General features: G+C 49.6%; 1 protein-coding gene across 1 annotated transcript in view; it reads left to right on the forward strand.

Annotated features, from left to right (window-relative positions):
• Window positions 1-10,352, forward strand: part of PTPRT (protein tyrosine phosphatase receptor type T) — a 459,397-nt gene that overhangs the window by 446,942 nt on the left and 2,103 nt on the right. The window contains exons 24-25 of the mRNA XM_045295498.1: window positions 7,596-7,721; window positions 8,911-9,074. Of these exons, the coding sequence (XP_045151433.1) occupies window positions 7,596-7,721; window positions 8,911-9,074 (290 nt within the window). The remainder of the gene's footprint in view (window positions 1-7,595; window positions 7,722-8,910; window positions 9,075-10,352) is intronic.

A 10,352-nucleotide genomic window follows, 5' to 3' on the forward strand; every position in this document is an offset into this window, starting at 1 on the left:
CTGACATCTTTACAGAAGTAGAAGACTCATCTTTCTCCCATGGGAGGGGTGGTGGTCTCCAAGAGCTGACCTTGGGCTTATCGGCTCCACTTGTAACCACGGTGCCACCAGGGATCCTCATGTTAGTACATAGAGGTGGCATTTGCCACCTTGTGAGGCTATGAAAATGTTGACTCTGATTGAGAGGCTGTGATGACTGTCTGCCATTTGCCTCCACCCATCCCAGCACCCCCAGCCGGTCTTCCTTAACTGACCACAGTGTTAAAGACAATTACATATTGGGGATCTTTATAGAATCAACTGAATGGAACTTCATTGTCACTGCTCTGAATTGTTAAAACTACTGCAGTGGGTGACTCTTGGCTTTTCCTCTCCTAAATGCAAGGTCACTTCGCACGTATGTGGCCAGGGACTGATTTTCTCCCCCCTCTGGGTCACAGGGACATTAATAAGTAGAGTCCTTAATTTTTGAAGCTCTGGTATGTCTTTCGTCTTTCCATTTTATCAAAGTGTGTTTTAGTTAACAAATGGCATAGCCAAGGTGCACTGAACTCAAGTGAGGAGTCCCAAACCCTGACCCATGGGCTAGTTTTCATTGAACTGAGCAGGTGGATTCCAGCGACTAACAAGCTTTCTGATTCCATCAGCACGAAGGGTGTGTTTAATGAGGGAGGCTCCCTCTGGATTTGTTATATTTCACGCCTGAGCTTGTAGCCTCAAAGGACATCTGTTCACGGTCACGAGAGCTCTGGAGCCCACGAGGCGGAAGGATGCCTGTGAGGCATTCCCAGGTCCGTGCAGGCTTCCTGGAGGTTCACTGTGCTTAATGCATTCTGACAGCAAGCAGCAAATGCTCCTTGGCTCTTCTGGGAGAAGCACAGTCCTGTCCACAGCATCAATGCCTACTGGCTTGGCAGCCCCCTCTAGCTGTGGTCACCACTGCTCCCTGTGGGTTTCTGCAGCGGGGAAGCCCTCCATGAAGCAGGCCACCATACCCATCCCCAGACTGCTTGGAAAGGAAGAATGGGAGACATGTGCTAAGAGGGGAGACTGCCACCCATCATGGTGACCCTGTGCTCAATGGGATGTGACTATTTTGAGCCATAGAGGTTTCATTGACTGATTTAGTGAACAAGACTGCCGGGCCTTTCCTCCAGGTCTGCCTGTGTCTGGAGGCTCTGCTGAAAGTGTTCAACATCATAGCTACTCAGAAGCCCCAGTGATGATTGCTGAGAGCTGCCCTTGAGGTGCATTGGCCAGGCATCACACCATATATTCTACATGGAAAGTGAGAACCCAATCCCAGAACCGATGTTTCCCTTGGTCCAGGGGCTCGCTTACAGAACGTGCATTATCAAAGGAAGAAAATGCCGTCATCGAGGACTATGTGGGCTTCCTTGAACGCCTGTTTTGGGACCTTAAGAAGGCTAAGTCTTCACTCCCATGCTTTCTTTAATCATATATGCTATGGTCTGGCTCCCTGGGTCACAGGTGGTCTCTCTTCCTTCTGTCTCTATCTCACCCAGCAGTAGGTTCAGGTCCTCATCCCTTTCTACCCCAAACCCATGCACCCTGAGTATCCAACAGGCAGTTCATGAGTCTACTGCATATCTGGGAAGGAATGGAGGGAGTCTTAGCCTGGGTTCTCCAGAGGAGCACAACCAGCAAAGCACTCATAAATATCTAGATAGATATAGATCACAAGGAAACGGCTCATGCAATCGTGAAGGCTGCAAAGTCCCAAATCTGTGTGCCAGGAGGTTTCTCCTGATGTACATGGTGATAAAGGCTGATCCATCCAAAATCTGCAGGTCGGACAGCAGGCTGCTGGCTCAAGTCCCAGGAATCAGAGGACAGAGGATGACCAAACCTTCATGGGAGGGCCAGAAAGCATGAGCTCTGCAAGAACATCCATCCATATTGGGTGCAGGCCAAATCCCCAAGGAAATTCCCCTTTCAAAGGATTGGCTGCCCACCAGATCACAAAATGGAGGATGATTGCATAATGCAGAATGTTGGGGTGGGGGTGGGGGCAGTGTCACACATCCCTAGGTGATACATACCGTTTGCCCTAAAGAGCTAACGTAAAGTTGACCAGTTCAAAGTCACCCAGCAGCCCCATCAAAGAAAGGGCTGGTGACCTGCTTCTGTGAATATCAGGACCAAGAAAGCCTATAAGAATGTTCTCCTCTGGGGTCAACACCCATGGGAGGTGCCACACAACCTGGCAAGTCACCCTGTGCCTTTTTGCTGCTTACACTGTGCTGCTGCCCTCCCTCTTTGATGATCTGGGTCATTCTCTGGGAAAGCCCAGAGGCTGTACCCCATGGGCAGGCAGCTGCCATCTTCGCCTCTGCCCGCCCCCGCTGGCTAATTAGGGCTTTTCATAAGGGCAGTGGATTGGGTATTATCTTAAACAAAAAAAAAAAATCTCACCCAGTTTCCTAGATGTAGGGTGGGTGGGGAGAACAACAGCAAAAGAGAACCCAAGTGCACTTGTTCTAAAGAGCCCTCTGCCACACTGCCTCATCATGGTCACAGCCATCTACGGAGTCCCACCTGAATCAGAATTGACTCCACTTCCCTGACAGAGAGTTTGGTTTTTAAAGCATCCTTGCTAACTACTGTCAAAGATGACATCCTCAAATTCACAGCCGCCCGTAAGTTAAGTCTAGGAAGTTAGGGCTTGTCTACATTGCTCAGTTTGAAAGCGATTGAGCGAGGATTTGTAAAGCAGGGCAGGGCAGTTAGGGCAAGCCTTACTTAGGGAGTGCTCACTGCACCACCTGCCTTCTGCTGCCCTGGCCCTCCCACCGAGATGGCTCTACTAGACAGTTTTTGTTGGGAGGCTCATTTCTGAGATGCAAAGGGTCTTGGGGAACAGAACACAGGGTGCTGCCCCTTTCTTTCTCCCATTGCCCCCAGCTAGAGGTTGTGTGGTCTCTGGAGTCATGCAGAGACCCTGATCTTCCACGGCACCTCGGCTACCTCTCCAGCCGGGATACCTCCAGGCTGAATGTCACCCGTGCAGTTGCTGCTGCAGCCTCCGAATGAGGGTAGCGGAGTGGAAGGCCACCTCCCATTCAGCATCAGAAGGACCGTGCAACCTTCACCAGCCTCTGGGCTTTATGGGAGCATGACCTTGAAAATCAAATGCAGAGAAGTGTCCCAACTAGAGGAACCTTGTTTGAGGCATAGTCAAACCTATTAGCTTGAGAAATTGGTCTGAAACTCTTATTAAAAGAGACAAATCATTCCGCATTTCCTCCAGCCTGAAAAGATTGGGGGTAATAGGCTTTCTCGGATGCCATGGATCCGTGTACCACACGTCAGGATCCCAGCCAAACTCCAGCAAGGCTAAATTCACTGCAGGTGATAACAGCGGTTATTCTTTTTCCCTTTTAATGGGCACTTCTGATTAATTCCGATTTCTCTGACCAGCCTCCAACTTCTCTATCCCAGCCCCTCATTACTGTGAAGGTTGCAAGGTGGAAGAGCCCATGGCAAAGAGAAATGAAGTCCAATTGTGGATTTGTCATTACTGCACCGCTCAGCAGATGACTGTCCAACCTCAGAGGTCCTGGTGACCAGCTCCTCCCCTCTAACCCATCAATACATCTCCTTCCCCAGGAGACTCAATTAACCACCGAGGGAGACAGCAGGGATGGGAGGCGTCAATTGGCATGATGAGAGTTAACCTTGCATGCCTGCCTCTGCTCTCTGAGGGGGTGATGAGAATTTTCCTTCACGTTTCCTCTTGGCCATTGTCATGGCCACCATCATTTGTGCTAAGCACATGTGGGTTCCACTCTAATATGAGTCGGTGGACTTAAGACCCATTCTGACTCACAGTGATGCGGGGTTGCAGAGTAAAACTGCCCCCCATAGGGTTTTCATGACTGTGACCAAGCCAAAGAGTGCCAGGCATTTCTTCTGAGGGACGTCGGGATTAGTCTGAACCTTTCAGTTAGTCGTCTAATGCTTAACCTCTCCTAACTGGAATTTAGTGAGTACATTCAATACTTCCGTGGGGGTAGTGGATTATGAGTTGGGCTGTTGTAACCACAAGTTGAGCAGTTTGCAACCCCTGGTTGCTTTTTGGGAGAAAGAACCTCTGTAAAGAACCTCTCAGGCCCACAGGGGCAGTTCTACTGTGCCCTAACTATAAAAAATAAAAAGCAGGAACCTGGCCAGATTTAGCCCATGGGCCATAGTAAGTGGACCCTTGCTATCAGATAGATCCTAGTCTTCCTGAGTGAGCAGACAAGCTGGCTTAGATGAAGAAGAATGTGGCATCAGCATTGGAGAAAGCCTTATCAACAACGTGCGACACACAAATGACACAGACTTGCTTGCTGAAAGTGAGAACAACATGAAGCCCTTGTTGATAAAGATCAAGGATTATAACCTTCAGTATGGATTACAACTCAGTGTGAAAACAAGCAAAATCTTCACAATTGGGCCAATAGTAACTTCATGATAAATGGAGAAAAGATTGAAGTGGTCAAAGATTTTGTCTTATTTGGATTTGCAATCAGTGCTCATGGAAGCAACAGTCAAATCTACTGTGACATTATGTTGCCTGGCTATTAATCAGAATTGTGTCTGGGGTCTTAAAGGGTTGTACTCAAATAAGCAGCCATCTAAGCAAGAAGTCAACTAAGTTCACACGGAAGACACCCACCAGCTTATGTGATCCAACGAGGACAATTACAAAATACGAATATGGTGAGAGACAAACATCAGAGTTAAAATAATGACCACCCAATGGGTGGAGGGCTATGGGGAATGGTAGGAGCCCAAACCCCTCTGCACAGTATCTAATCAGGCTGAGCCGCTGGCAGATCTGCTCCAGCCACAGGAGAGTCTGGAACAGCCTTACCTGGAGGCTGAGACCATTGTAATCTTGATTATGCTGATTGAACTCCACACCTGACCAGTTGACTCCCTTATAGACACAACCTGAATCTGTTCAGGGTGCAAGTATCTCTTACTGGTTCCATGGCAGAAATTTCATCCTGGGCTTTTTGAATGTTGATAGGGTCTTGGGTCTTTTCCTTCTTAGGCCATATTTGCATTTTTGTCTTTGTACCATTATGATTTTATCCTTATCAGCTTAGTCCATTAAAAAAAAATTTTTTTTGGTTGTGTCTCCCAGCTGTGAAGCATAGGAGGAGTCGATGCATAATGATAATAACTGATACAAGGGGATGTAGGGAATGAATGCAGGGGTGGGGAGTGGGTGACATGGAGGGAGAGGGGATTTGGGGAGTAAATAATGAAGGTGGGAGGGAGCATCTGAATGGATTGTGATTGCATCAGAATGGAGGTGGGGGTTGGTGGAATGCTCTAAAATTGATGTGGTAATGAGTGTCCATTTGTCCTTGATATGACTGAACTATTGAATTGTATGATAGGTAAACTATGTGCCAATAAAACTGTTGGGGTGGGGGAGCCGCTCAATGAGTATGGGGGAAAAGGAAATGTTCTAAAATTGATTGTGGCAAAGATTGTGCAACGCTTCTTGATATGGTTGAACTATTGAATTGTAGGACAGGTGGATGAAGTGCCTATAAAAGTGTTTTTAAAAGAAAAAGCAAATTGCTGGGACAGGTAAACCTGCTGCATGAGACCTCGTCAGCGTACAGAAAAGCAATTGTGAGGACGAGAGAACCGGACAGGGCTTTGTTCGGTTATGCATAGAGCCGCTGTGGGTCAGAACTGACTCGAGGGCACCTAACAACCACCTACGGGCCAAATACTGAACGGTGACGGAAGCAGCTAAAGAAGACGGAAGGAAGACACCAAGTCTCTATACCAAAAAGCATGGGTTCCACCATGTCAGGTGGTACCCTGTGATCGAAACCCAGAGGTAGGGAAGGAAGAAAGCCGCACTGCAGTGAGACACCGTGGCTGCGGCCATGGGCTTAAGCACAAGAACAGCTGCGAGGAGGGCCCAGGATTGTGCCGTGTTCCGCTCCGTGGCCTGGGATCACCGTGAGTCAGAACCAACGTGAGAGCACTTACCAATACCAACAACAAAGCGAATTTTAGGTCCCACAATTAGGGACGTGGGAGGCCTGGGTTACGCACTGGGCCACTAACCACAAGGTCAGCGGTTCAAAAACTACACATCCCTCCAGAGGAGACTGATGAAGCTTTCTACTCCTGTAAAGATTCATAGTCTCAGAAACCCACTGGGGCAGTTCTGCTCAGTCCTATAAGGTCGCTGTGAGTCAGAACCAAGTAGTTGGCAATGAGTCCTCCCTCTCCACCCCAGCTCCTCCCTTCTGTTGGTAGCTCTGGAGGAAGGAAAGAATATGTTAGCTCTTAGGACTTCTCAGGATGACTTGGCCACTCTCTTCCATTGAGAGGAGAGTAACCCTTGCTGTTCATGAAAACCTTCTCTCTATGGTAGCTAGCAAGGAGGCCGCTGTGTTTCTGTGGTCATCTCTGTCAACCCAGCTCCTTGCCTGTAAGCTTGGTATAAGCCATGACAGACCACACCGGAGAGAGGCTCACTCCTAAGCCCTTCTCAGGAGCCCTGGCAAGTGTGGGAGCCTCCGCTAACTCTCAGGGAGCCCTCAAGATCAGACAGAGGGCTTACCTAACACCTGGTCTCTGGCCAGGCTGTGGTGACCTCCAGAAGCCCGGGTCTGTGAGCCAGCTCTGAGACCTGGGCAGGAACTTGAGGCACGCGTTGCTTCTCCCTGGAACCACAGCCCCTGTCACATCCCCCAGCGTGGTCTTCCAAAGTCTAATCCTGGCTCCCCAGCACCAGGGACGATGCAATATCCACCCCTCCTTCCTGGTGATACCCATAATTCCAAGGAACCATCTGTGACATTCTGCCAGGCTTCTCAGGCGAGGCACTGTGGATATGTCGGGCTGCAACAAGGCACTCCCGCATAACGATGGGGAGGATGGTGCAGGACCAGGCAGGGTTTCATTATTCATAGATCAGTACGAGTCAGAACCAAACTGAAGACAGCTAGCAACAACAACGCCAGCTCCCTGGAATAGAAAAACTGTTGCTATGGGATGGTCCACGATACCCCAGGACTCAACTCACCATAGGCCAGTAGCACCCCCAGGTGTGAAAACCAGAACAGGGTTCCAGAGATTACCTATGCCACCTCTGGCTCAGAACCACTGTCTTAGACTCAGGGACAGCAGTCCCCTTTTCCTCTCTACTGGAGCTTCAAACCCTCCAGTCGAGGAAATGATAGTAGGCAAGGTTTGTTTTTTTCCAACAGCATCATTGGGAAGGGTGGTTTGGAACAAAGGAAGTTCACAGGGATTCCTGTTGGCCGTTAGACTCACCCCTGCTTCAGGGTGTTCTATTTCAGCCTGATGACAGCGCTTCAAGGTCGATGGCACGCTCCCCCATTTCATAGAGGAGGAAATACAGGTCCAGAAAGCTTAACAGGTGGTCCGAAGCCAGAGCTGTGGCCTTTCCACAAACAAACTAATAGGTGGCTGAGACTGAGTACCCAGGCCACATTCTGCCTTTTCCACCCAGGCGTCCTGCTGGGAACAAAGGGACTGTCTCCCCTTTCCTTGACCTGTGCCTCTGACCTCTTTCCTTGCCCCAGCTCTGCATGCAGTACTGGCCTGAGAAGACCTCCGGGTGCTACGGGCCCATCCAGGTGGAGTTTGTCTCCGCGGACATCGACGAGGACATCATCCACCGTATATTCCGCATCTGTAACATGGCTCGCGTAAGTCGCCTCTGTGCCATGTCTCCTCCAGCTGATGGAGGCTGCCGGGAGGGGTGGACATTTCCATGGGAAATGCCACTGGGAGTATAATCAGAGGGATGACAAATATTCTCTGCTGAGAATTGCTTCCTTGGGAAAGTGATATCTGGGCGGATTCCAGCTCCAAGCCCAGGAATGGCTCCAAAACACAGAGATGGAAAGAAGGGAACCCAGCGTGCCATCTGCCTGTTTCCCGACGCGCTTGCTACCGTGTAGACACAACGCCTCAGAACTCCCTTGTCCCGCTTTGCGCCGCACGCTTTGGGCATGAGTTGATAGGCTTCTTGATGGGGTCCTGTAAGCTCTGGGCCAGGCTCTGGGCAGAGGTGAAAACAAATACAGTGAACCCTCATTTATCGCGGTTAATCGGTTCTAGACCCTACCGTGATAAATGAAATTTATTTGTAAATCAAATATTTTCATAGTTAGAGCATAGAGGACATGAAAAAACACCCTTTAGTCACCATTACACTCGTATTACCCAATTTATTAAACGAAAAAGGGAAAATACAGTAAAACATTTTGGACGTTACAATTATCATTTATTATTTATTATATTATTTAGGGCATCAAGCGTGTACAGTATGAGCCAATCAGTGGCAGTAATGACAGAGCATGCGCTGTTATGCAAAAACCGCGATAGAGTGAAGCCGCGGAAGTCGAAGCGCGAAGTGGCGAGGGTTCACTGTACTGGCTTTTTAAAGGAAATTCACTAGCTGGGTAGAGGGATCCAGAGTGGGAGAGGGGCAGATGGATAGTCTGACTAAAGTGATCTGCAGTGGGCCTGGAATGTGACACCCCCGGGGAGAGCAGAGCTCCATCCCTGCCTCCCGATCTCTGACTCATGGGAAAAGGAGGTGTGCTGTGGCTCGTGACCCTCACAGAGGGAACAGCTCTGCCCAGAAGAGCCAGCGAACCCTCCCCTGAGAAAGTGCTTCAGGTAGACAGGAGTGAAGGCACTCATGGCAGGTGAAACGCTAACGTGTGGAGGTAGGTAAGGGCATGGCTTGCGTGGCTCCCTTTGATGAGAGGGCTTTCACCCTATTCAGTCTGCCTTTCACTACAATCAAGTTCAATGCAGTCCCAGGGTAGCTGGAGGACTCAAGTCCCCAAGCATCTACAGATGCCTTAACAGCATCTCTGTTCTCAGCCGCAGGATGGGTACCGCATAGTCCAGCACCTCCAGTATATAGGCTGGCCAGCGTACCGGGACACCCCCCCCTCCAAGCGCTCTCTGCTCAAAGTGGTCCGACGGCTGGAGAAGTGGCAGGAGCAGTATGACGGCAGGGAGGGACGCACCGTGGTCCACTGCCTGTGAGTACAAAGGAGGTGTCTCCAGGGCAACAAGGTGACAGCTGGGAAGTATCCTTCGGGATTCCACTGACCACATGCACCACCTGCATGCCCTGTCCATGGGAAATGCCACTGGGAGTATAATCAGAGGGATGACAAATATGTGATGTAAGGGGCCTGCCAGATTGTTGCCTGGAACCATTGTGATCAGACAGGTTATTGATGCCAACGCTGGTAGCTTTTCTGGGGACCTGGAAGCAGACCTGTACCCGACTCTTCCAAGGGGGAAGGAGGCCTCAATCTCCACTAGGAGAGATGATAGGACCCAACCGTCACAGGAACGCTCAGGACCAAGTGGGCTCCACAGGAGAAGTAGGAGGGTGGAGGAGGGATAGGGACAGGAGAAAAGAGGAGAGGGAAGAAGGTGGAAAATGGGGACTTTATTAACTGAGCTTGATGCCAGACCCTTTACCTGAGTCATTTCATGCCATCCACGAGGTGGGTCGTAGCATCATTCTCATGCTCTCGAAAGAAACCGAGGCATAGAGGGGGTAGGAGTCAGGTCAGTACGAGGGGAGCTAGAATTTGAACCCGAGCCTACAAGCTAATGTGCCATCCCCTAGCCCACACTCAAAACCCAAACCAAACTCACTGCCATCGAGTCAATGCCAACCCTAGGACAGGGTAGACTTGCCCTGTGAGTTTTTGAAACGGTGGCTCTTGATGGAAATAGAAAACCTCATCCAAAGATCTTGTGTTCCATGTTTGTCTCCTGGGGCATCGCTCATGGCTCTGCGGCAAACCAGGGATGTGGAAACTGAGAAGGCACTGCTCGGAGGAGCTGATGGATAGAAGGAGGTAGAAGGACCTGGGAACTTCCTAGCGGTCACATTCAAGCCCAGCTGTATTTAGCCCTCCATTGACATAGGTGCCCCAGAGCATTTACCGCTTCTCTTAGAATCTGCATAATCAAAGCCTAGGGATCTGAGCCCAGTGGGCTCAGATATCATTCTACAGCAACAGTGAAGGTCCTGACTCCTAGGATTGTGGCTGTCAGCAGCAGTTTCTTCATCTTTCCAATGGGCATATTGAACTAGATCATCTGTAGGCCTTGTTGAGTTTGTGCACCTACTATTTAGAAGGCAGACACATTTTCTTTACCACCACAGGCATCAACGGTGTCAAGATCACCGACACTCAATAGTATCCATGTAATTACTTATACTGTAAAGTATAAAAATAGTCCATATAAACGGTATTATAATATCAAAAGTCAAATAGCCAGAGTATCATGGAGTC

This window comes from Echinops telfairi, unplaced genomic scaffold (assembly GCF_000313985.2).
Source record: "Echinops telfairi isolate 266 unplaced genomic scaffold, ASM31398v2 ScPeMD7_5592;HRSCAF=6446, whole genome shotgun sequence".
Lineage (NCBI taxonomy): Eukaryota > Metazoa > Chordata > Mammalia > Afrosoricida > Tenrecidae > Echinops > Echinops telfairi.